Genomic DNA, 27,496 nt, shown 5'->3' with positions numbered 1-27,496 from the left:
GAACCTGTGACATTTCAAAGAGATCTGGTGACTTGTCAAAGGCCAGAGATCTTAAGTAGTATGACTGACCCAACAAGGGCAGGGGGTAGTTTCTGCTCTGCCACCTGTTCCTTAAGGCCTTTAAGGAAACGTGTACAGTGCAGATAACAATCTGAAGAGACAGCAAACCAGTAAAGAGAAGGCTTAATGCATCACTTCCACTAATCAGGAAATTTGGTGACCTGGTAGATGGATGGGGCCTACTTCATCAGCTGTGCCACAATACTGCAACACTCACAAAACGCAGCCACATCTCCAAACCACGTCATCAACCAAGTTGGAAAGCACAGCTGTGACAAGCTACATATAGCAGGAGCTGCACACACTCTTCGTCAGCTCCCTCGGCACCCAAGCATTAATTCTCAGGACCACACAATGCTCAGCAGGAACAGAAACAACATCACAGCCTTGAGCTCTTTGTAAAAATGGGCAGAAGATAAATCCTAAATCAACACAAATGGCCAAAGGTACAGCAAAAGAAATCCACATTTTCTTCGCAGAAAGAACAACCATTTGAAAAGCAAACGTTTCTTGAGGGAATAGAGCAGTGATTCTCAACCAAACTCTTTATCAGGGGTCGTCCAGGACCATCGGAAATGTTGTACACAGGTATTTACATCACAATTCACAACAATACCAAAACTGCAGCTATGAAATGGCAATGAAAATCATTTTTTGGCTGGGGGTCACATCATGAGGAACTGTATAAAAGGGCTGCAGCAGTAGGAAGGGTGAGAACCACTGGAACAGAACAAAGACAGTATGGCTGCAACAGCTGGGAGTTCCTAAATTGACACCAGAAATTTACAATTCTGAAATGCAATTTACAATTCTTTGTCTGCAATCTGCAATAAGGCCTGCACAACAGATTAAAACCTAATACTTCAGCATTTTGAAGAATAGTTTAAAAATTGCTAAGATGTCGATACTACCAAATGCCCATGCAATGTCTTGGTACCCATGGTTATACGAGGGACAGATACAACGCAGCACAAAATAAATAAATGTAATAAATATTAAAATATTCAACCAGCTTTATACGATTACAAACATTTTGTCCAATTAACTAAATATAACTAAGACATTATAGCAGCAAAGTTTAATAACTAAATCCTATCAATCCACAGAAATGTATCCCTCTAAAGTACCTATCTTAGTTAGGGTTTCTATTGTTGAAATGACACACAATGACCAAAAGCAAGTTGGGGAGGAAAGTGTTTCTTTGGCTACACTTCCACATTATAGTTCATCACTGAAGGAAGCCAGGACAGAAATTTAAACAGGGCAGGAACTTGGAAGCAGAGGACATTGAGGGATGCTGTTTACTGGCTTGTTCTCCAAGGCTCGTTCAGCCCGCTTTCTTCTAGAACCTAGAAGCAGCAACACAGATACAGCACCACCCACAATGGACGGAGCACTACCCCATCAATCACTAATCAAAAAAACATCCTACAGCGGGATCTTATGGGGACATTTTCTCAATTGAGGCTTTGCCCTTTTAGATGACTCTAACTTGTGTCAAGTTGACATAAAACTAACCAGGACACTACCTGACCTAAACCGTCTAGTTTCAAAACAGCTAACTTACTACAGGCTGTGTACACCTCAACAGTTCCACTAAGTTTGGTCCAAATCAAAACGCCAAACATTGGCTGAGACTTAGTTCTTGCACTTTGTCCTAAGTGAAATGACAGAAACAGGAGAAAGCTCCAGGCTCCAGATTCCCAGTCAGCCCAGGGGCTCCTCTCACCCGGGCTGACATTCTCACGAGGACCTCCCAGTGCCAGCACACGAGCTGTCAGAGCCAATAGGAGCATCACTGCTCATCCAGCCAGGCCCAGCCTGGTCTGTCACTGAAGCACCATGAAGGCAATGATTGCTAAAATACTTCTGTGCCTATTAAAAAACAAATCCTGGCCAATCCATCCACTGTAACCTCTATAGCCACTTTGGTTCCTGCCGTGGGCCCTTAAATGTCCACTCCACAATAGAATAACTACAGGGTGGTATGGCCCAGGGCAGCCTCCAGCTCTACACCAGTCTAAGTGCCTACATCTGTCCAGTGGCTGATGCCCATGCTGTCCAGTTTGTTAATTATTTTGAAAAACACCTTTCACAAAACCACAAGACACAATCAACCATTCATCAGGGAACTAATTTGCCTAATTTTAAAAAAGGTTTAAAGGACTTGTCCTACACTTAACACCTCTTCTTCTGCAGGTCAGGTTGCCATATTCATTCATATAATTCATTCATGTAATCACTAAACTCACATTTCCAGAGCCAAGTATAGGGTTGAGCACTGGATTCAGAGATAAGCACCTACTCTCACCCCTAAAGTGCCAGCCAATGGTGCTTTACCTGGTGCAGGGTAGGAGAAGCAGAGAGGTGGAGCCAAGGACAACAAGTAGAGGAAGAGAGTATGCTACAAAAGAGGGGCCAGTACAGTGCTGTGGGATCAAGAAAGGTTAGCCTAGACAGCTGTTTGCAGAGATACTCAGGGCTTAGATGGGCAGACATAAACAAAGGCACACAGAGCATCAACTGTGCTTTCAGGCATTGACAAGCACTATAGTTTGTTAAGAGCAAAGGAGACTAGACCAACAATGGGGACCAGATGAGGAAGAGCCAGCATTTCATCAGGACAACTTCCCTACTGCTTAGAATCCAACATTTCTCAAGAGAGAATCCTTGATGGAGCAGATACATGATTCCTCTCCAAGAAAAGCTAGAAATTCTTGGTATCAGGTGCACAACAAACCAAAATGACCAGACAAGGATAATAATTTGCAGAATGGCCAGACAAAGCCTCCCCACCCATTATAAGCTAAATTATCAGTAAGACGGCACTATCAAAGGAGTCATCAGATAAGTTTCAGAAAGTAACATGAATACATTCGCATGTGGACACCCAAATTCAGTCAAGCTTGCCTTAGAGAAGATGAGTTTGCTGCCTGGTGACTGCTGAGAACACTTTTCTGTTACTAAGTCATCGTTCCCAAACTTGAGCTCCTCTGAAGTCATTAAATAACAGTTCTGCTGTATTACTTCCAAATCTTTTTCATTGGATTTCTAAGGAAATGAAACTAATCATAACAAAGTTTTTATCCAATACACACACACACATACACACACACACCATACATACATACATATATACAAATATGTATGTGTGTATAGTTCTTAAACTCTTTAAGGGAAGTCCCCTAAATAATTCTATCATCCCCAAACATTAGGCAACTACACAGCTCTGCTGCAACATCATCTGCATACCACTACGGGGTGAGAGCAGGCAGCATACCAGCAAGGTGACCGAGGATGGTGGCTGTCCATGAACTGCCTTTACTAGCCACAGTGACTGTCCTTTTGTGGATATGGTACTCTGCTCCAATGAGCTGGTACATCCCTAGGTTTACCCTGCTCATTTCATAGCCCCTGGGTCCATTTCTTACCCAGTCAACATGCTATGTCATTAGAGAGCTTACATATTTACATCCAACAAAGTCTTAGTCTCCTCTAAAACTATAAACACAAAATCACTGACATACACAAGGCAAACAAAGGCTGGGACTGCAAATAAGCATTAAGGTGTGCTCATACATGAGGCTCTTTCTCCATGACACACAGTGCAGTTCCCATCCCTGGCCCCTTAGAAGCCTGAATCCAATAATATAACAGGCCTAGGAGACTGCATCTCGGGTCTCTGGCCAAGTTCAAGTACAATATCTATTCCCCACCTGGTGATTCCTAAGCCAGGGTTTTGTTCACTCTTTGAAGGAAAGCAAGGGATAAGATCCACATCTACCTCCTGAGCATGGAACAGAATTAATTTAACATGCCAATCATTTAGAAAGAATTCTGTACCCACAAAGAAAGAAATGGGCAATGCTCTGTAAGAGTCCACTGAACTATAATGGGAAGAACTAGAAATCAGCCAACACTGCCTCTCTAAGATTGTGTTGACACAACTGCACCTTCATTATTCTCATGTTTTCATCAAGCAAACTACACTGGAAAGCTTAACAAGGGAACAGGTCTCACCTCAAAGGCTCACTCCCAGGCAAAACCAAGTTGCAATTCCTTAGGCGCAACTTCTGCTCTGCCTTCAGATGTGACCATGACATTCTCACTCTTGTGGTTCTTGATTTCTTACATTTCAACTTTACCAACCGGCTCCAATCAGGAGTATTGGGATTTAGTTCTTTTACAAATCATCTGCATCTCAAGGCCTTCCCTAACAACTGTATTATAACTAGTTGAAACAATATTTGCATTACATTATAGCCACACAAACACTGCTGAGCAATGCAGCATTCGTGATCACACTGCTAGTTTGTTCTATTTGCCTATTTAGTTCATAAAATTATTATAAACTGCAAATTTTCTCCAAATTCTAAGAAAAAAAATAAATCCCTCCCAACAGGGTCAAATACATCAGTAATAGATCACTTCCGCTAGTTTCCCAGAAGAGTGTCCTCCCTCAAAGACCCAAACCTGGACTCCATACTTAGCTGTCACTCTGGACTTCCCTTCAGCACATCCTGGGGAAACCACTATTTTCTGGATCCTTTATCTCTCCTGTGTTAATTCCATTCTCTATATGGCTCTTCTGCCAAGAACTTCCTGAAGAGTGCATGCAAGACACCTTAAGACACCACATACCTGAAAAATACCTTGCTCGGCTCTCTCACTGGCCGACAGACCAGCTGAAGACAGAATGCTTTGGAATATATTTGGAAGACAGAATAGTTTGGAAATCATTTCTCCTTAAAGTCTGAGAGCATCACCCCCAGATCTTCAGTATTTAAAGCAGCTGTTGGGAGTTCTGATGTCACTCTGAGTCCCAGTTCTTGATGCACAGTCTATCTTGCTCCCCTCTCTGGATCCTTTCAGATCCTTTCTTAATCACCAAGTTCTGAAATATCACAGTGCCTCACCTCAGCCTATGGGTCTTGCTTTATCCCTTGCACAGGGGCAGCTGTCCTTCCATTCTGGGACAGGGCTCCTGATACCTGGACCTGCTTCGCCTGCTTTGCTTCCTGGAGTTTCAGTTAGTCATATTTTGGAACTCTTGAACCATGCCTCTAATTTTCTTATCTTTACCTTTTCCCTATCTTCTTGTTTAATTATGTTTTGTGGAAGACTTACACAACTTTTATCTTCAACTTTCTAACTCTAGTGCTGAAAATGTTTAAGTCAGCAATCATATTGAATTTCTAATAGGCCATTCTTCTTTTCTAGATATCTTTATTTGTATTAGATTCTGATCTTTATTCTCATTCTCTCTCTCTCTCTCTCTCTCTCTCTCTCTCTCTCTCTCTCTCTCTCTCTCTCTTTGTGTGTGTGTGTGTGTGTGTTTGAGTATGTGTGTCTGAGCATGTGTTGCTATAGCACTAGTGGAGGTCAGAGAACAGCTACATGGAGTAAGTTCTCTCCTTCCACCTCTATGTGGGTTCTGGGAATCAAACTCAGGTCATGAGACTTCTATGACAAGTACTTATGCCCACTGAGTCATCCCCATGGATCCCGATCTTACTCCCTATTTTATATGGTTTTGTTGTCAGGTTTTTGTAGGTTTAAAAAGCTATATAATTTTCATTGCTGCATTTCTACTAAAAACTCTCCCCCATTCCCTTTAGATAAGGTCTCATTCTATAGCCCAGGCTGTCCTCACACTCATGACCCTCCTGTCCCAGCCTTCCAAGTGCTAGGATTATAGGCATGAGCCACCTGTCCCAATTTCTATGTACCTTCATTCTCTTAAGCCTTTGAATTGTCTCTTCAAGATTTTCTCTCTTTTGATGAACTTAGGCCACTCACCTTTTAAATATTAAAGTGTTCAGAAACTCAGTGAGTGTGGAAATGGGCAGAACAAAGTAGACTTCCTAGGAGATGGACAGGTGAAAACCAGCTGTAAGAATCGTCAGCTTCCAGAATCTTTCACCCTTTTCTCCTCGGGGTCTTCCTGGCTGGGGTCTGCACACTTCACTCACCTGACCCCCTCCACTGCTGTTTCCGCTCTGTGAGTCTCTCTGGCCTCCCGCGGCCCCCAGTCAGCACTCCTCTGCTTTACATTCTCCAGAGGTCTCTTGCTGGAGAGGAAGAAGGTCACCTAGACCTGCCTCAAATCTCAGTTAAATCTGTTTCAAAGGCATTGGCCACATCTTATGTCTGCTGAGTCTCTCTTGAGCTGTAGCTTAAGTCAGCTTGATTCTTGCTTGCTATTCTCTATCATGTGCCACACTGGGGAAACTGAACCTTGTGCAGGTCCCACTCGTCCAAACACATGTAACATCAAAAATTTTGTTAACTCCCAGCTTCTTTGGTACAGTTCTCCTACACAGCCCTGTGGACATACACTTTCCCGCCTCTACACTCTGGTTTCAATGAAGTATCAGTAGTAGGTAGTGACATTAAATACCTGGATTTAATCCACCACTGTTACCTGGGTTGAATCTCAGAAATTCAGTATATTGATCAAATAAGAAGGGAATTCCAAGACTAAACAGGAGAGGAAATGGGCAAAGGAGTGAAGGACTACTGCCCAAGTACTTGCCTTCACGGAGCGGGCTGGGCCCAGGAGCAAATCCAGCTAGGGTATTGGATTTATCATGTGACCTGGGTAAGCACTTCCCTTCCTACCAGCTGAGGAACAGGACAAACATAAGGGAAGCTCTACGTATACTGACAGTGGTGAACTCTGTTAAGGTGCCAGTGGTAGGATACACCTCGGATCCCAGTGCACCAAAGGTGGGGACAGGACAGTCAGAGGCTCACAGTCACCCCAGCCTCAAAGTGAGTCTGAGACTAGCCAGGGTTACAAGAGACACTGTCTCAAAGAAAGAGTCCTTGCAAGAGTTTAGAATAAACTACTGCATTGAAAAGTGACTGACATATGAAAGGAAAAAACGGCATCCTACCTGAAGCAGCAGACTCTTTTGACTTCCACTTTCTGTTAGACACCCAAGCACTTCCTCTGCAGTGTGGAGCTTTGTACTGCTTTCGCTCGGCAGACTCCTGCAGTGCTTCTCCACGACCTTCTCTCTCCCATTCACTTCATTCCTTAGTTTTTCAACTTCATTTCTAAGGTCCTACCACAAGAAAAAGAAGAAAAGTGGAATTTAATCGCTAAAGGGTTCAAGGTGACAATCTCTTACGGACTTCACTTCTCAAGTTATGATGAGAACAAGCTGATCACTGTATTTAACAAATACAGGCTTCTTTCTCGTTTAAAGTTTTACAAAAACCAATTTTCAAAACATCACAAATTTTAAAAAGTCTTTATACACACGGTATTATTTATAATGCTGAAAAACCAGAAAGCCAAACAGCCTGAAACAAGGAAAATATAAGAGAAAATAGTAGAGAAAAAATATTTTTAAAAACACAATTACAAGTAAAGACAACAATATAATCAAGCTGTGTGTATAACAGAGTGCTTATCTAACTGAGGGAGCACGCTGAGAGGACACCTAAACAGAGGGACAACAGGGGCCTCCAGGAGATTCTTACCTTGTCCCTGAGATTCTAAAATCCTTTTCTACTTTCTTCACTGAGATTCTACAAGTAATCAACCAGGAAAGGCCTTCACAGTGGTTATAAAGAAACTTGCGAAAACACACAAATAATTTTGGTAGGAAGTTTTGTAAAAGACAGGAAAATAACACAATACAAAGTAAGATTTTTACTATCTTACAGCAGGTGCTTATGAGGTTGATTCTGTGACACTGGCTATCTGGAAAAGCAGACGACTGCAGAGAACCCAGGCGTGCACCAAGAGGAATACACTGTGGGGCAATCTCACCACAGAACACTTACGCTGCAGAGAAAAAGAAATGAAGTCTCTCTGAAGATGTCCCAGAGTAATCTCCAGAATATACTAAGGTAGATGTTGAGGAAGGAGAGCCAGGAAAAATGAGAAAGGAAAACATACTGCCATATATTTCACCATAACCAAACTAAATGGTTGCCTGTAAAACAGAGGAGAGCTAGAAATAAAAAAAAAGAAGAAAAGACAGAACGAGTTTTATAGATGTGACCATTTAAAATTTTACACAATTATCTCCTTTAAAGTTCCCCTAAAACTGAAAATACAGCAAACAAAAGTCACAATGAGTCTGACTTTACCTAACTTTGACAGGTTGAGCGAATAGAAACTGTTTCAGTAACCTGAGAGTGGACTGAAGAGAATGCCCTCACTGAGGTATATCTTCACAGGCAAAGGGGAACACAAAACATTAAACTGCTTGAAGTGTATCATAAATAATAATACTAGTAATGGTATTCTAAAGTGCATGTACATACATAGTATGTATTTATTAAATGAAGAGTTATTAATGTCATTAGATCCAGGACTTTCAACACAATAGAAAAAAAATGCAAACAAAGTTAGACTCACTATAAACCTGAATCTGAGCTATCCACATGAACTTACACTTTGCTGTTTCCTTCCTTCCACTGAGAAGGTCCAGCATCAATGTCCTGCTGCCATTCATACTGTGTTCTCGACCATTTCCCACCAAAAACATGTGTTTTTTTCTGTGGTCCCAAAGATTAGTGCCTAAAACAGAACCACCTACATCCTGACACTAATGCTGCAGACCTCTGGAAAGGCAGATCCATGGCTCTCTATTTAACAGCGCTTCAGGTCGCTATGGAGCACTAAGGAAGCTCATCTCACAAGAAAGAATGACTAATGGCAGACTTGGGATAGGAGCATACAAGATGACTCCAGACATCTTTTCATACTCAAGAGGAAGGAAGGGACTAAAGACAACAATAAGCACATCCAAGGGAACCAACCAGAATACGCTTTCCCACTATTGAGGGGAGAAAATAGAATCTTTGTAAGGATGAGCAAGTAATTCAAATACATTAAAAATCCACATTTAGCGCTGAGGATATGGCTTAGTGGAAGAAGCTTAGTACATACAAAACCTTGACTTCAATCCCCAACATGCACACATGCATCGCAAGAGTAAGGAAATCTGTGAATTCATACTACTTCAAAATACAAAACAAACAAAAAAAAAAAAACACTTTTGGTTGCTCTGCTAGGCAGAATAATTGTTCCTCAGAGATGTTCCTGCTCCAATCCCTAAATGGCAAAAATGAATAAATGCTAACAGATAAAATCAAGCTGTTTATCGTATGACTTTAAAGGGCACATGTCATCCTGGGTTATCAAGGTAGCTCCAAAATAAGTACAAGGGCCCTTGGAGATGGAAGGGATGGCAGAAGATGTCTCTAGCAACCATGGATAGCACTGAAGATAGAAAGGGATCACTGGTGTAGAAATCAATCAGCCTACAGAATCTACAGCTTTAAGAGGAATCCAACCCATAAGAACAGCCTCCACCTGGACCTGGTGAGTCATTTCTCAGACTTCTGACTCCCAGAAAGACTAAATCTGTACTGTGATAAGCTGCTCTACCTGAAACATGAAATAAACGACTTCTGAGGTGTCTATAGAACTCCTTTTGTTATTTTTGTGTTTAATTTTTCCTGTATGGACAAACAGCTAGAAAAGAAGAAACAAGCATAGTTTTACAAGGATATTAAGCTATAAAATAAGAAATAATGACACATAATCACCATTTTGTAAACAACCACAAAATCAGAGACTCAAATACAGGGAAGAAACAAAAATATTTTTAAATTAAATGCTGGCTCCCCACAAGGGAAAAAGATAAGGCAATCTTTATCTTGGGTCCTTAATCCAGAATAAGATCACAAAGACTCTAAACAGTAAACCAAAAATCCAATTCTGTAGTAGTGTTAAAGATTTTTTTGGTCAGATCTTTGTTTTTAATTCTATAAACAAAACTGTCCCTTAATGTCTCTGGGCAATTAGTTCCAGAATCCTAAAGGTACCAAAAGTAACACCCAAGTCCTTCCTACAACAGTATAACAGTTGTAGAGAAAACACCCACATTCTCCAATTAGAACACTGCAAATGCTGTACACAGCTGTTATAAAATACTATGAGAGAATAATGGCCAGAAGTCTCTACATGTTCAACACAGACACAATTTTCCACTCAAGCTTGGTTAAACGTGCAAATGCAGAATCCAGACACAGAGCCAGCTGTAATGCTAAAGCAACAGTAACAGAATAATAACCAATGAGCTAGTCCTGCCAACAACTTAAGCCACGTTTGAGTTGTGAATGCTTCTTTTGGACCTTCTCTAATTGCAATAAACTTCTACATTATTTTAACTTTGGTTTCAACTTTTTCCCATTTTTATTTATTCTGCTATACTATGACTTACAAAGAACATACAGCAACTGAATAAAGACATAAAAAGAACAATTTTTTTTTTTAAAAAAAGGAAAGCTGGTATGATGCTTCAAACCTGGCCAGACTAGTTAGTCTTCAGAGAAAATTCAGGTTAGGCAGATCTGCAGAGCAAGACCCTGTCTCCAAAAGCAAAAACAACAATCCTATATAATCTTCTCATTTAGCAATTTTAACAAATACAACAAAATTAACTGCGTATGGTCTCCAATCATCTGAGCCTCCACAAAATATGTTATTACAGTTTACTGCTTTTTATTGCTGTGGGTATCTTTTAGCTTTAGATTTTTCAGGAAAAACCCTGAGAGGAATTTCTAGGCCAAAGGGTATGTATATTTTGAGGATTTTTCCAAATAGGCAGAGACAAAAACCAACCAAACACCCATCCCTGTTAATATTAGTTTCCAAGATGCTTCTGAATAGGAAAGATGTTTCCTGATAGAAAAGGCTTCTTCATAAGTGTTTAAATTAGCAACTTCTTGATGGCCAACCATGTCTGTATAGAACTATACTTCTTTTCCACTTGCAAGCTGTTCTTGCTAGTTATGAATAACAATGCTTTCAAGAGCAGTTCAAACAAAAGCTGTTCTTTTAAGAGTCATCGACAAGGGGCCTAGAGAGAAGATGCAGGAGTTAAAATCACCAACTACACCTCTAGAGGACTGGGTTTGACTTTTCAGCACCACATGGCATCTCACAGCAATCTGCAACTCCAACACCCAGAGAGCAGATGACTTCTTCTGCCTCTGTGGGCACAAGCCATGTAAGTAATGTATAGACATACATGTATGCAAATTACTCATATTCATAAAAAAGGAAATTAAAAATTTTTTAAGAAAAGAATCATCCAAGGTGTGCACTTACAAAGCACAGAGTCAATTCTTCCACATCAGAATATTTACCAGGGCAAAGTGCATCTACCTTCCGAAAGCTGTTACAGAAGAGGCAGGATTCACCTGTCCAACAACAAGACTTTATTAAATTTTCCCCTTGGGATACTGTTGCAGTTTCTGATCAGAGCGTACACACACCAGAGTCAGAGAAGCAGCTGTGATTGAGAAGTAGGCAATGCAACAAGGAGGGACTGGAATGCTCCCACATTTAGGGTCAATGGACCACAAGGTATTGGGACAAGCACTTACCAAGACCCAGACCATGTTCCAGGCATTGTCTTAGTTAATCTGTTGTATCTTCAAAATTTATGATGGAGGTATGGTGGTGCATGTCTACAATCCCAGCACTCGGGAGGTAGAGGCATGCAGAATTCTGAGTCTGAAGCCATCCTGGTCTACACAGTTGAGTCCCAAGTCAGGCAGGGATCCCCGGTGAGACCTTGCCTCAAAAACAAAAGCATGATGATGAGCTTTGAGCCCAACCTGACTCCAGCTGAATCCTGGCTACCTCAAAGCTCTCCGCTCGTCCCACTCTTTCTGTTCTAGCAACTGACTGTCCTGGCCGGGCTTCTACATTGTAGGTATGTACTCAAATCGTGACCTTCATGCTTACTGTACCCGAGGCCTGCAGTTCAGAGCTGCCCTTCACCTGCTGCAGGTCTGTCACCTCACTCCAGTTTTCACAACCTCCCTCCAGTCACCTCCTCCTGCACGCTCCTTTCCTCCATTTTCTCTCCCCATAGCACTTGCTAATATTTTCTGTGAACTTTCTCAGTCCTCCAAGAGCCGATCATATTTTTGTTACTGCTGCAACTCTAACCCCTAGAATGGCACCATACACATAGAAATTACTGTATTAAAGAGAGTCATAAACACTTGGACTTTCTCCCACGAAGAGATAGGGAATTTGTTTCTCTCCACTTTTTAAAGCTTAGAAATGTAGTGACCATTGCAGCCTAAAGAACATGCACCATTTCTGGTCCAGATCTGAAAGTTTCTAATTCCTGTCTCCTTGGGCACTCTTTGGGAGGCCTGTAAATCCTACATCTAAGGGGCATGGTCATCCTAATTTTCCTACACTGGAGAGGCAAAAGGCAGGTACTCCAGCTGATAACCTCAGCTTAATTTCCCACCCATCTCCATCAAGATGCAAGAGTCATTTGCTCTCCAAAGCAGCCCACCCACTAAATCAGTACAAGTGACAGGCACATAGAGCAAAAAACCATTCCAATGAGCCCCACCCAAATCCTTGGCTAGGAAAATGAAATATAAATTTGACATTTTAGACACCAACTTTGAGGTGATCTGTTATACAGCAATACCTAACCAAATCATCACACAATAAAATATCCAAGTATTTAGTGAATAAATGAAGTAAAGAATGAGTAAAATAATGAATAAACAAGTAAAGCCAGAGGATGGAATCTGGGGTCTTATGGTGCTCTACCAATGAGGTACACTCTAGCCCTGCTCCCATTTTTGAGCAATGAAAGAGGGTAAGGGAAGCTAAGTTACTTGTGTTGTGCCTAGTCTGTAGGGTCCCCAAAAGAACACCAGGGAGATCAACACACCAAAACAAAAGCAAGGTATACTGTGTGCATAATACAAGCCAGCAGGACCTCGTCACAGCAACTGGTGCAGCAGTAGCAAGAAGAGGTACCCTGTCCTTCTAAAGGGCATTATTTAAAGGCAAAAACCAGAAAAGTTACATTAGTAGGGTGTGGAGTGACAGGTTTCGAAGATTTAGGCCCCCTGATTGGCTGACATTTGTCTAGGGATGTCCTGGTCAAAAGTGATGGGTGTGTACTTGCAGGTGATCCTATCTCCAAACGTTGGAACATTAGGAATCCTTTTTTGTATGGTCTCTTCGTAGGTGGCACCTGGTAAGTCTCAGTTTGTGGTCTTCATCAGAACCATGGTAAACTAGTGAGACTCAGGCCTCTATTGAGCTAGTCATGGCTGGGTCCTATACTTCTAGTAAACTACTGAGAATCAGGCCTCTATTGAGCCAGTCATGGCTGGGTCCTAGACTTGTAATCACCTTGACTAAGGAAAAACACCCAGCTGGTATCTGGTTCCAAACCCTCTCAGTTCATACCTACACAAAAGCACACATCTGAGGCTTTTTTCTTTTCCTTTTTTTTAAAAAAATAAAATAACGCAATGACCTCAATCCACTTAATTAAACCTATCCACCACACCACTTTGAAAGACCACTCACTTAAACACACACAAAAAAAAATTCGAGGCAGTTTAAGATCTTATATTAAAATAGCCACTTAAACATATCTCTTTAACACTACAACAGACCAAGAGAGAAGGCATGAAGACTTGAGTTTGATTACCAGCAACTGCAAAAATCTAGACACGGGCAGTCTACAGCCCCAGAGTTGGGGAAAGAGGCACAGAAACAAGAATATCCCTAGAGTTCACTGGCCAGCCTGGCAGAAGCAGTGAGTTCAGGGTTCAGTGTGAAACCTTATCTCACAGGTAGAGAGCGACAAAGCAAGATGCCTGACGTCAACCTCTGACCTTTAGCACATATACTGGTACACATATGCATAGGCCCACATGAACACATACTTAAAACACACAAATACATAAAGCAGTAAATCTGCACACTACTCTAGGAAGATTGTGTTTCTTTAGAATTTTGTTTTACATGTAAATATTGTTTTAATATGTTACTTCTAATTGGTAAATAACCATATTTATGGGTAAAATGGCATGATTTGATGTATTTAAACACTGAGGGACAAGTATATCAAGCAAATTAACATGTTTGTCATTTAAATGTCTCTTTTAGTGACATTTAAAATTTGTCCTTTTCGCAATGTTAAAGTATTAAACATATTATATTCACCATACCAATACATCAAGAAAATTGGTCCCTCTTATTTGAAACTCTTTCCCTTTGGTCAACATCTCACCATATTCCCCACAAACCCCACCACAGTCCAGGAAGCACCACTCTGCTCTTGACTTCCGGAGGAACAGCTTGTTTAGATCCAAGGTCCACACATGTTGTTATTAATGACAGTTTCACTTTATAGCTGAATAAAATTCTTGCTACCTGTGTGTGCATGTGAATACGTGTGTATGTGTATTCTAGGTGTGCATTTTTCTTTTCCATACAGTAGATGTTGAACACTTAGGTTGCTTCCATTCCTGACTGCTGTCAACAGTGCTGCAGTGAACAAGAAATGGAAGTGGAAATATTTCTGTAACATACTGACTTCAATCCTTTTGCATATATACACAAAAGGGCAATTACTGAATCGTAAGATAATTCTAGTTTCATTTTCTGAGGAACCTTCATACTGGGCTCAAAACAATTCCACTAATTTACATCCCCACCAACAGTGCACAGGAGTCCCCTTCCTCTGCATCCTCCCTAGCATTCGAATCTTTCGTCTTCTGTAATAACCATTCTCACAGCTTCAAGGTGATATGTGATATGCTGTTGTGGTTGGAATTTGCATTTATTTCCACAATGACTGGGAACATTTCTTTCATAAAGTAACTTTGTATGGTCATCTGAGAAGTCTAATCAAGTCCTTTGCTCATTTAGTTTTCTTGCAGAAATGTTGTTGAGATTTCTTAAATATTATGGATACTTATCAACTGCCTGTAAGATCTATAGCTTATATATACTTTCTCCCCAGTTACAGGATGTCTCTTCCCTCTGTTAAATAATTTCATTTGCTCTGTGAAAGCTTTTGTATTATAGCCTATACTTTCAGGGTCATATCATTGAAAAAAGGAAGAAGAAAACACTGCCCAGAACAACTGTCAAAAATTTTAACTGCTATGTTTACAAATAGTTTTGAGTTCATTTATAATAAGGTATGAGATAAAGTTTCAATTTTACTCTCATTTTCTTTCAACGTTTTGGTAATAACCACGCTAACAGCTTCAAGGTGATATGTTGCTGTGGTTATAGTTTGCATTTCCACAATGACAATTATCCTACATCTATTCATTGAAGAGATTATTCAGTCCTAATTCAGGATTATATGTAGTGATTATATTTGTTTTGCTGTCTATTTGATAAATATGGTACTCCAACCGTATAAATGTTCATATTTCATACTAGGTGTGCATTCTTTATGTGTGTGGTACTCTAAGTCTATTTACACTAATTGCTATGTTCAGCTCTTTTCTTTAAACAAACACTTAGACCGATATTTTGAGGATGATTCAAGTTCTAATACAGTGGTTCTTAACTTTCCTAATGGTGTGACCCTTTAATTCAGTTCCTCATGTTGTGGTGACCGCCAAACATAAAATTATTTACTGCTACTTCATAACTGTAATTTTCTACTGTTATGAATCAAAATGTAAATATCTAATATGCAGGACATCTGTTATGAAATATGAAAGGGTCGTTTGATGCCCAAGGGGTTATGACCCACAGGTTGAGAAACACTGTTATAGTATTTATGTCTGATAATCATTTATTCTACTCTCCTTTATCATTTGCTTTAAGAGTTTTAATTGAGTGATCTAAGAGAACATACGATAAAGGTTACTAGAGTAGGCCGTGTTCTGACACATGTCCCCCAAACCAAGTTAAAACATGAAAATGGTCTGTTCCATAATTCTACAAGGTGTCACCCTTCAAGATTAGGGGGAGAAACCTAAGGCCTCACATAGCCCTTGGTGTACTATGAGAGAAATAAAGAAAGGCGGAAGTGGGGGGTAAAGAGAATAAGCCTGTTGGGGTATATGACACACAGTATCATCAAGGCATAATGCAAAGTCAGGAATCCCAAGATGATAAGCCATTTCCCTTACTATGACTACATCACTTATGGGACTCAGCATTTTCTGAGCCCCAGCTACAAGTCAACCATGGGCCAAGAGCACTGTGATGGGAGATACTGCTGACTTTATATACATGGTAAGGATCATCAGTCTTATTTCCCAGAAAGATAAACAATGCTCATAGAGACAGAGAGAAGGACAAAGATTTATATAATTTCTAATCTTGACATTGAAAATCAGGCCAGTGTGGCCCAAATTCTGTGGTCTCAACATCAACTATGAAGATGAGAAGTATCAAAGCACTCTACATCTTGGACTTTCATTAGGCAATACTTTCAATATCACAACTCAATTTTATAATGTCTGCGCAGCTGAATATAAGGGGCCTCCTCCAAAAGGATAAGGCAGGAACGGGATCTACCTACTCATATGGTCAGCAATGGGAAAAGGCTTAAAGCAAACAGCCTGGAGGCTATGGGAGGATGTGTGTTAAGATGGCCTTGAGGAAGAACAGCTGCCATGGCAACACAAAGACAGCCAACTGACTCATGCTCTCACAACCCACAGAGTTATAATAAATGTTTCGGGGAGGCATGGAGACGGCATGCCTTGCTGAAGCAAAACAATCAGAACTGAAAATTGGTGACCTTGGGTAGTTCCCTCAAACCTCCTTCAATATTCCAAGGCTGTGTAAATAGACAGACTTTGCCTTGATTATGGCTCAACTGCTGACTAGTTATGTGACCATGGACATGAGTGGCTCCCTTCCCAGAAAGGAGATGATAAGGTAGCTTCTTTGGGCTTTGAGGTTAAACAAAAGAAGGCAGGATGAGTGCCCAGCATGAAGGCTGGGGCTGAGGTGCAACAAATCTCTTCTCTCTTAGTATAGTACTTGAGAGCCAGAGCCAGAGCCTGGATGTGAATCCCGCCTGCGACCACCACTGCATCCCAGAGCTAATCTAGGCCCTGGACAGAGGAAAGCACAACAGAGTGAGGGTCAAAGTACAATCCTGTGACATCACTTATCTGGAGTCACACTTGACAGAAAGATTTTGAGTTCTTTGTTGTTGCTGTCACTACTTGGGGACGGGAAGGGACATGTCCAACTGAATGAACCAATTGAATACTCTTCCTTAAGAATCCAGGAGCAACAGAGAAGATTCATGAGGAAATGGTGGCTTCAGTCCTCCCAACAGAGCTGGGCCTCCTAGGTCGGAATAGGAAAGCAGAGGAAGCTACAACTTGGGCTCTTGCCTTAGGGCACCATGCCTTCCTCCACTTAAGAAGGATGGCCCCATAAATATTGTGGTCGTAAATCTACTGAGCAACACTCCCACAGAAAGGACCAGACTAAGGAAGGGTTTACACTGCACAATTAGGAGGAGCTCAGACTTTCCTCTCAGGGCATCTCCTTCACATGCCTCCTTCAGAACACCACTCTCACAAGGGCAACTGTGGCCATTTGCCAACCCTATGTCTTTGTATTCACACAGCCACATGGAGACAGAAACTGCAGACAAAAACTCAAGAGGAAGCAGCCCATCCCTGGCTCTTCCAGGGAGCAACAGTTTAGCCTCAGCTTATCTCAAACTAGCCCTATCTCCCGCCATTTCATTCAGACACTTTCCGGGTGCTTGGCCTGTCTGCACCCAGGTCCTTCCATACAAGAGTATGTCATGCATAAGCCCCAAAAAACTCAATGGAGGCAGCATGCCACTTTACAAGGTGCAATCATGGTGCCACCTCTGTTACAAAGCACTCCTTGATGCAATCACCCTTCCTATATGGAGTGCAAGGAGCTAAGAAACTTTAAATATCAGGATTTAAGATTATGTTACTAAATTGAAGAATAGTAAATTCTATTTCTCTGTCAAAAAACCTCACCCAATCCAGTATCTTAAACCTCTTATAAATTTATAAATCAATTACAAATCTCACAATAAACTTTAAAGCTATCAAAACAAATAAAATTCCTAATAATTCAAAAGAATGTCTTTAACTTCAATTAAAGGGCTATGCAGTGAATAGGGCACACTCCTCTTCAGGGGATCCAAGTGTGGTTCCCAGCACCCATGTCACATGGCTCACAAAAACCTGTAACTCCAGTTTCAGGGAGATCTATCACTTCTGGCATCTAAGGGCATTGTATTCATATGAATATAACACACACACACACACTCTCCTAAAAAACTGTCAGTGAGTTTCCAAAATATACAGGTAAACCATTAAAACCAGGAAAAGAATACACAATGAATGGGAAATATTGAAAAAGAATGAATGATAATTTTTCAAAAATATCAATAAATCAGATTTTTTTAAGAATTTAATTGAAAGCCTTAACAGACAGATCAAGCAACAGAAAGAGCCCTGGAACTTGAAGACAGGTCTTAAGATACCACATGCAGACAGGAAAGAGTCAGTGTGAAGTAGTGTGGGAGTTCTGAGCACTATCAGGAGGTCGATGTCAGTGTCACTGGCTTTCCTAACATGGAAGAGAATAAAGGGAATGGCATAGAAAAGCTACTCAATGAGAGACAAGAAAACCAAAACAAAATAAACTTCCTGATAGTGGAGAACACATGGACACCCAGATCCAGTAACCCTACAGAACCCAAACATAAAGATGACCAACAAAAACAAAATATGACAAAAAAAAAAAAAAAAATCCTTACCACACATGGGACAAAGAAAAGAAAAAAATCTTAAAGTTTGCAAGAGAAAAATATCAAGTCACATTTAAGGGCAAGCCTATTAAACTAACAGCAAGTTTCTTCCCAGAAATCAGCAAAGGGTGTGGACTGACGTATTCCAAGTGCTGAAGAAAGTAACTGTCAGCCAGGACTATCATACCAAGCAAGGCTGTCTGTCAGAAAGGAAAGCAAAGATTGTTAAAAACCAGAAAAATATAATGGAGCTTGTGATCATTATACAAGATCTATTTGTGGGTATCCAACACATATGTGGCAGGTAGACAACACACACACACATTTTCACACACACAAACACCAGCACATATACACAAATAATAATATTAAAATGTTTTTAAAGGAAATTTAACAATTTAGAAATGTATAGGCACCAGTATTAGAGCACCTGAATTCATAAAACATTACAACTATTACAAGAGATAGCTCTAAAACAATAGGGCTTAATACTAGTTCTTCCTAATAGACTCTTTAACAATAAAGAAATAAACACCAGAGTTAAACTATGTAGTAGATAAATGGGTTAACAGATATTTACAGATCAGTCTATACAACATTTACAACACACACATTTTTTTTTTCCTATCAGTGCATGGTCCTTTCCCTAGAAGAGACTATATATTAAGGTAGAAAATTAGTCTTTACAAATGAAAAACAATTATTTCCTGTATTTTCTCAGGTCGTAATGGGATTGTGGAATACACAGAGATGGGATACCTAGAAACCAACACTTCAGAAATTATCTAAATTAAAAAGAACCCAACAGCCTATAACTCCAGCACCGGGGGATCTGAGCCCCCTTCTGGCCTCCACAAGATGACACACTTGCACAGCACACACATACTTCCGTGAAAAGTAAACAATACACTGTTATACAAACAGCAGGTAATGAAGAAAATCAATTAAGGAAAAAAGAAAATTAAAGGGTAGTGGAATTTAAAAACAGGCAAAATGGAAACAAAATACACCAAAACCTAAGGGACACAGGAAAAGCACTACAAGCAAAGAGAAGCATATGGCAACAAAAGCCTGCACCAAAAACAGGTTTAAAAAACCTAAAGAGATGTACCTCAAGGTCTTGCAGAAGAAAAACCCAAGTTCAGGTCCCAGCACCCACTTCAAGCAGTACACAGCTGCCTATAACTCTGGCTCCAAGGGGGTTTGTACTGGCTGGTTTTGTGTGTCAACTTGGCACAAGCTAGAGTCATCAGAGGAAGGAGCCTCAGCTGAGGAAATGCCTCTATGAGATCCAGTTGTAAGGCATTTTCTCATTTAGAAATCAATGGGGAAGGGCCCAGCTCATGGTGGATGGGTCCATCCATGGGTGGCTGGTCCTGGCTTCCATAAGAAGATGGGCTGAGCAAGCCATGGGAAGAATGTCAGTAAGCAGCTCCCCTCCATGACCTCTATATCAGCTCCCACCTCCGGGATCCTGACTTGTTTGAGTTCTTGTCCTGACTTCCTACAGTCATGAACTGAACAGCAATACTGAAGTGTAAGCTAAATAAACCCTTTCCACTCCACCTTGGGTTTTGGTCATGGTCTTTTGTCACAGCAACAGAAACCCTAACTAGGACAGGATTCCAAGTCTTCTGGCTTCCACGGGCACTGCACTCATATGGACATACCTATACAGAGATCAAACATACACTCATAATTACAAGTAAAATAAAATCTTAAGGAAAAAGAACTTGATGAGATACCATTTCACGCCAGTTTGCATGACTAATGTCAAAAAACAAATAAAAAGATAATAAATGTCCCTGAAAATTATGCTGTGATCCCATTCCTAGAGAAATGAAGTCAGCACACAAAAGAGACCAAGAGATATCTGCCTAGGTCCATGTCAGTGTCTGTCTGTCTCTGTCCTGCTACCTCCCTCCCCAAGTCTCACTGTGAGCAGGGAAATGATCCAAGAGCACAAAGCTTCAGGGCTGGCTACATAGAAATTCCTTTGCAAAGTAGCAAAGCACTGTGACCTTTACTATAAGAATGAATTCTATTGGCTGATAAACAGAGCTCAGAGCTAGAGCCTAGAGCAGCAGACAGTTCTCAACCTGTGGGTAGTAGTCCCTTTGGCGGGATGGCATATTAGATATCCAGCATATTCGATACTTACATTATAATTCATAACAGTATCAAATTATGGTTATAAAGTAGCAACAAAAATAATTTTGTTTGGGGGTCACCACAACATAAAGAACTGTATTAAAAGGAACACTGAGAACGAGTGGGCTAGAGGAACCATCAGTGATGAGCATAAGGATAGATTCTATTGGAGGAAAATGCAAAGTACATAGGGTCTCTTCCAAAGGAATCTGTTCTGTTCACTGAGAGTCAAAACTCATGATACTGGGGGACACAGGGTGAGGCTAGCTAATATTAGAATAGCAAAGGGTCATTAGGCTGATTGAAAACATATCATTTGGGCTTTCCAGGTGACTAAACATCATTATTTCCTTCCACTGAAGAAAAGAGGTCTGTGTGATTGACAATCATGTTTTCCCTGATGCTTATAAGTTGTGTTTCCTATATCTGCTAGCCTAGGTTTGCTAGGTCACTTCTCACATCAGATAAGATACAGAAGCAGCCTAGGTGCCCATCACCAGATGAGTGTGTCACACACAATGGAGATGGAGGGCTATTCTACCATAAAGAATAAAAGTCTCTCATGGAAAATAAGCCACATAGAGAAAAATAGTCATTGTATGTTCATGCCATATGTAGAAACAAACAAACATAAAGTAACCTGAGAGGAAACAGGAATACCTCAGAACAGGAAAGGAAGTGGAGAGCTAGACAGAACATGATGATAAGAAGAAGGAATAGACATGATCCATACATAATTGTGTATATATGGAAATGTCTTGGTGAATCCCAGGAATGTGTACAATTAATATTTGCTAATAAGTGAAGCAAGAAATAGTAATGGAAGATAGTCTATTGTAGTTTTTTTTCACAACACTTATGACTTGTTTTGGTTTGCTTAAACAAGGTCTCATGGATCCCAGGCTAGCCTCAAACTCATTATAAGGCAAAGGACAACTCTGGCTCCTGATTTTCCTGCCTCTCCAAGCCCAGGGATTGTGGGTGTGCACTACTGCACCTGGCTCACAGCTCTGGTTTTTCAGTCTGAGCCCAAGAAGTCATAGGAGTAGGAATCACAAACCTTGGCTGACTACAAGAATCATGTCACCAGATGTTCCTGGGCATCCCCAAAACTGACTCAGCAGGTGTGAGAAAGAGCACAGAAACTTGTATTTGCTTTTAATGCAAAAAGCAAAAATTCCAAGGAATCTTCAGTGCCCCAGGGTTCAGCTGCTTTATTTGCCACAAGCACAGGATTGGGTGGAAGTTTGGAAACCTCAATCCTGTATCAGTTACACCCTGCTCCCCAGTGAATACTGCATCCAAGACTTGTAGGATGCTGCCTCTTGCAATTCTGAATCTGCACTAATGGGGAATTTTCCTTTGAGATTTGTAGGTGCGCTCTGGGCCAACACTGAGCTGAGAGCTGCCTTTGCATATCAGGACCCTCTCAGAGCAGGTGGGTTGGTTTTTAAAAGTGGATTATTTGAAAACTAAAATATCCCCCAAATCTTAACATCACGTTAGAAATGAAAAACGGGGCCCTCATACTTCTCCATCCTGCAAGTCTGTTTTATCTCCAGCCAGATGGAGAATGAGAAGGTTCTCATCCATCAAATTTCAACCTTATCAGGTTTTGCTGTGAGCAAGCTTGTCAAAGTGCTCGGCGGTTACTTTTAAATATACAAAGGCAATTTCTTCAAAATCTTAATGAGGTATAGGCATTCAGTGACACAAGGACAATTTCCAGAATCAGCATGAGATGTGGTTGTAGCCTGGGCAGCACAGAGTTTCACTGAGCCCTGTACACGCAGTCAAGGGAGGAGTGCGGTGTGGTGCTGGGCCTCCTACCCCACTACACTTTATGAAGCTGCACTTCACATCCTCTTTCTGCAACAGTTCATTTGAACAACAAATAGAATGTGAACAATAAAAGACAGAGGGAAGGAAGGTTGCAGAGATGGCTCAGTGGTAAGACCTCTTACTGGTCTTCCAGAGGACCTGAGTTCAGTTCCTAACACTGATATCAGGCGGCTGCCAGCCACCTGTAAGTCCAATTCCAGAAGATCCAACACCCTCTTCTGATCTCCATCTGTATGGATACCCACATGCCTGGCATTCACACATACGCATAAATAAAAATAACAGGGACTGAGAGATGGCATAGCAATTAAGAGTGTCTGTTCTTCCACAGGCCCCAGGTTCAAATCCCAGCACCCAAAGAACAGTTTGTACCTGTCTGTAACTCCAGTTCAAGGAAATGCAATGCCCTCTTCTGGCCTCTGTAGACACCCAGCATGCCCACGGTGCACATGTAGGCAAAACACCCATACACATAAAAAAAATAGTAACAAGAACAAAAAAATATTGAAAAAAATCAACAGAAGCTGCTGAAACGAGACAGTCCTGCACAGACGGCACACATGAAATTTAGCACATGGGAACTGAAGGCAGGGAGGTCAAATATTCTGGGTTATTTTTGTCTACACAGTGAGGTCAAGGTCCACTACGGCTACACAAGGCACTGTCTTAAAAAAAAAAAAATAATTAAAAAGAGAAAAAAAAAGACCTCTCTGGAGAATGGACAAAGAAGCCAGGCTTACACTGAGAAGGTATTAGGGTATGACTGGGACAGCACAGACATGCTGCACCGCTCTGATCACACCTAAGGGGTACACGGGAACAAACTTGCCCCTCTTCAGCCCCATTCAGGCTTCCCAGGTACCAGGTTCATTGCCTCCTCCACCCTGGAGCAGGTATCTTTTCTTCCCTCTACCAGGAATGCATCTCTGCCTCTCCCACCCCAGCACCAGGAGCTCTGATTTCCTCTGTGAAGCTTCCCCTCTTCCCCACAGCTCCCTCAGCACAGAGGCTCAGCTCCTTTGGAAGATCTGGTCTACCCTGCTGTCAGCACTGAGTGTACTGTACTGTACTCAGTTCTACCTGCACCTCCATCGCAGCTCTCCACAGAAGCCGTCAGAGAGTGTCTGACTTGACTCTGCCTGCTGCGCCCAGGGCCCAGAACAGTAGAGTGATGAAATAAGTAGTGGTGACAAAGTCTCCTTGTTGGTGGCCCACAGAGACCACAGTTATACCACCAAGAAACAAAAAGGTCAGCATTTGAAAGCAGCCTTTACAGTAGCCTTGGGCAAGAGCTACTAGCATGCCCAAGCCCCTCTACCCAAGGGCCTTCTGGCCCCTTTCTCTAAGGGGTCAGTCAGCTGGAAAGGAAAAGCCAAGCATGCTCCTTGGAGCAGAGGTTGCTGTTGATCAAGGAAGATTCGAATGTGTAGCTTGGCTGACTGGGAAAGCACGAACCATACTTAGCACTGTCCAAGGGACTCCAGTGGACATTCCAGACTCCATTTCTCACTCTCACATACGATATTTCATTACTCATTTCTTTACTGCTAAAATACACAGGACTCATGCCATTTTAGAAGGGCGAGAATTATCTAGAAAAGCTAAGTAGTTGGCTTAGAGGTTAAATGTCCTGAAGAAAACTCAGGTCCAACCCAAACCCAGTGTTGGTGTCCACTTCAGCAAAGACACATGCTAAAACTGCTCTGTTTTTCTACTTAGTGACCACCATGACACGGCAGACATCATGGAAGGATGGAGTCCAGGGAATCCATCATTCTCTTACAAAAATCAGGGATTTCAAACTTCTGTTATTTATTATTATGGTGTGTGTGTGTGTGTATGTGTGTGTGTGTGTGTGTGTTGATGCAAGTGTGTGGAGGTTAGAGGCATTTCTTTCCTTCCACATATATGTGGCTCTGGGAGTAAACCTCAGGATGTCAGGCTTGTACAGAAAGTTCTTTCACCCTTTGACCCATCCCACCAGAAACTGGAATTTGCAAGGACACACCATTCTGTGTACTTCATTTAAAGAGCACATTATGCTACAAGAACATCAAGTCAAAACATTCCACATCTGAGTCAAAACAAAAACAAAAAAAAAAACTATCCAAAAAACCAAAGGAAGATTTTGAGTTTGGTTTAAAAAAAAAAAAATCCCTTCTCGGACCTATGATCCTATGCCTAACTAACCACCTACCAGCCTGAAATACTATTGTCTGTAGAAGGAACAGCAGGCTGTGTCCCACCACCCGGCTCCCGCATGGCTAGCTTTATACCCGAAATAACCACACACAAATTGTATTCTTTTTTTTGTTTTTTTTTTGTTTTTTTTTTTTTGTTTTTCGAGACAGGGTTTCTCTGTGGTTTTGGAGCCTGTCCTGGAACTAGCTCTTGTAGACCAGGCTGGTCTCGAACTCACAGAGATCCGCCTGCCTCTGCCTCCCAAGTGCTGGGATTAAAGGCGTGCGCCACCACCGCCCGGCCACAAATTGTATTCTTTTAAACACTGCCTGGCCCATTAGTTTCAGCCTCTCATTGGCTAATTCTCACATCTTGATTAACCTATTTCTATTAATCTGTGTAGCACAACGAGGTGGTAGCTTACCAGGAAGGATCTTAACCTGTGTCCATCTTGGAGAGGAGAGCTATAGCGTATGTCTCACTTCCCTTCTTCCCAGAATTCTGTTCTGTTTACTCTGCCTACCTAATTTTCTGTCCTATCAAAGGGCCAAGGCAGTTTCTTTATTAAACAATGAAAGCATCAAATAGACAGATGACTCTCCTGCACCATTTCCCCTTTTTCTGTTTAAACAAAAAAGAAAGGCTTTAACTTTAACATAGTAAAATTACATATAACAAAACAGCTATCAAGCAAGAATTACAGTTACAATATTTATATCTATTTTATCTTTTATCATAGCAATGAAAAACTAGCCGGGCGGTGGTGGCGCACGCCTTTAATCCCAGCACTTGGGAGGCAGAGGCAGGTGAATCTCTGTGAGTTTGAGACCAGCCTGGTCTACAAGAGCTAGTTCCAGGACAGGCTCCAAAACCACAGAGAAACCCTGTCTCGAAAAACCAAAAAAAAAAAAAAAAAAAAAAAAAAATGAAAAACTATAACTATAACTAACCATTCTTCAACTCCATCAAAGACTCCAGAAGGATATAAGAAATAAGGAATTACCTAAGGAAACAAGAAATAAGCAACTTACAAAACTCTAGAAATGACAGAGACATCTCAGTGCCTGGACAGTCACCCAAAGTTCCTCTGTACCATAGGGGCATCCATCTTCAGCCTTCAGGCCCATAGTATCCAGAGACTTCCATGAAGCAGGAAATTTCAAAGATAGTTCAGTCACTTTCTGCTGTGTCCTGCAGAATGTCTCGCAGACTCTTTCGCGAATCAGGAACCCTGAAAGACCATCTCACCTTTAGGCAAGTTCAGCAGTTCTCTTTCTGCAGGTTCTTTGTGTCCAGTTTATGCAACAGTCCAGGCAAGAGCAGTTTCTTGCCCAAATGGCTATCAAACTCCATAAGGAGCCTCTTCGATGCCCATCTTCCTCTTGAAGTAGATTGGTGCTCCCAGGAGCAGATGTGTCTCATTGTCATGAAAAACCCTAAGTTATTAAAACATTTAAAATGCCATATTCTGTAGTCTTTGAAAGATATGAAGAATGCCTATTTAACTGATATATATTTCTGTATATCTAGAAAATCTAACTAACATGACTACAAGCTTGACTATTATTGATGATTATCCATTAACAACCTATATTTCTTAATTATACATTACATTTTTAAATGAACTACACAATCACAATACCTTAATCAATATCAGAAATACATATAACAAAACTGACCTTAAAATCCATACCAATGCAAATTATTCATATCTATATCATAATTGTCTAGTGTCCATGTACTGACTGAGACTTACGAAATGTACGAAATGTCATCCCAATTTCATTTGGGGCGATCCATCAATGAGAACCATGAGACTTAGAAAGGTTCAGGCTAAACTACCTCAAAATTAAATCTATTCCTCACAGAGCACACAGGATTGGGCCAGCTTGCGAATGGTAACAACTTTAATTAGAGTTTTGGCCTGTAGCCAGCAAATGCATCCCACAGAGCTAGGTGCTCAGGTACCGAAGTCCTCACTTGTCAGGGCAGCAGATGACAGGTCCCCTGACAAATGCAAGCACTGTGTGACAGTCTAGGGATTACAGCTCAACTACAGTCCAATACAGGCTGTTACACAAAAAAATTGACTTGCTCTTGTCCTCACCTGTTGGCTCTCTCTCTCTCTCTCTCTCTCTCTCTCTCTCTCTCTCTCACACACACACACACACACACACACACAAACACACACACACACACAGAGTCTTAAGTCTCTGTGCCAAAGAGGGCCTCTAAGTCAGAGAGAAAAGAACATGAAGGCCCAAGTCACAAGGCCTACAGAGGTCTCTTTAACTGTTCCAGTCAGGATGGTGAACTTGGAGTATTTGCTCCTGATCCCTTATAACTGTATTCTGAATTTGCTTCAAGGGATATGGGTCCCTCTGGTGGCAATGTGGCATCTAACAGGATAAAGAGGAACTGTCTGCCACCCTCAATTTTTGGCCTCTCACATTGTAAGATCCCCACAGTAAAATTAAAGCTGGTATTTACTAAAGCCTAACAACAGTGCCTGCACATTGCAAGCACTCAATAAATGTGTAAGGAATAAACAAAACTACAAATTATAGCGTGTGCTAAGTCAACTGGCACATGATCTGTAATCAAGTCAATTAAAATCAACATGACAGCTGACCCTCACGGGCCAAGTTCTCATGTGCTTGCAC

General features: G+C 41.2%; 1 protein-coding gene across 4 annotated transcripts in view; it reads right to left on the bottom strand.

The window, feature by feature from the left end:
• Cdk5rap2 (CDK5 regulatory subunit associated protein 2) overlaps nt 1-27,496 on the bottom strand; it is a 191,053-nt gene that overhangs the window by 93,935 nt on the left and 69,622 nt on the right. For all 4 annotated transcript variants that reach the window (XM_057784811.1, XM_057784814.1, XM_057784812.1 and 1 more), the window contains exon 13: nt 6,960-7,130. In XM_057784811.1, coding sequence (XP_057640794.1) covers nt 6,960-7,130 — 171 coding nt within the window. The remainder of the gene's footprint in view (nt 1-6,959; nt 7,131-27,496) is intronic.

Source organism: Chionomys nivalis, chromosome 11 (genome assembly GCF_950005125.1).
Source record: "Chionomys nivalis chromosome 11, mChiNiv1.1, whole genome shotgun sequence".
In the NCBI taxonomy this organism is placed as follows: domain Eukaryota; kingdom Metazoa; phylum Chordata; class Mammalia; order Rodentia; family Cricetidae; genus Chionomys; species Chionomys nivalis.
This window is presented reverse-complemented; position numbering and strand designations above follow the sequence as displayed.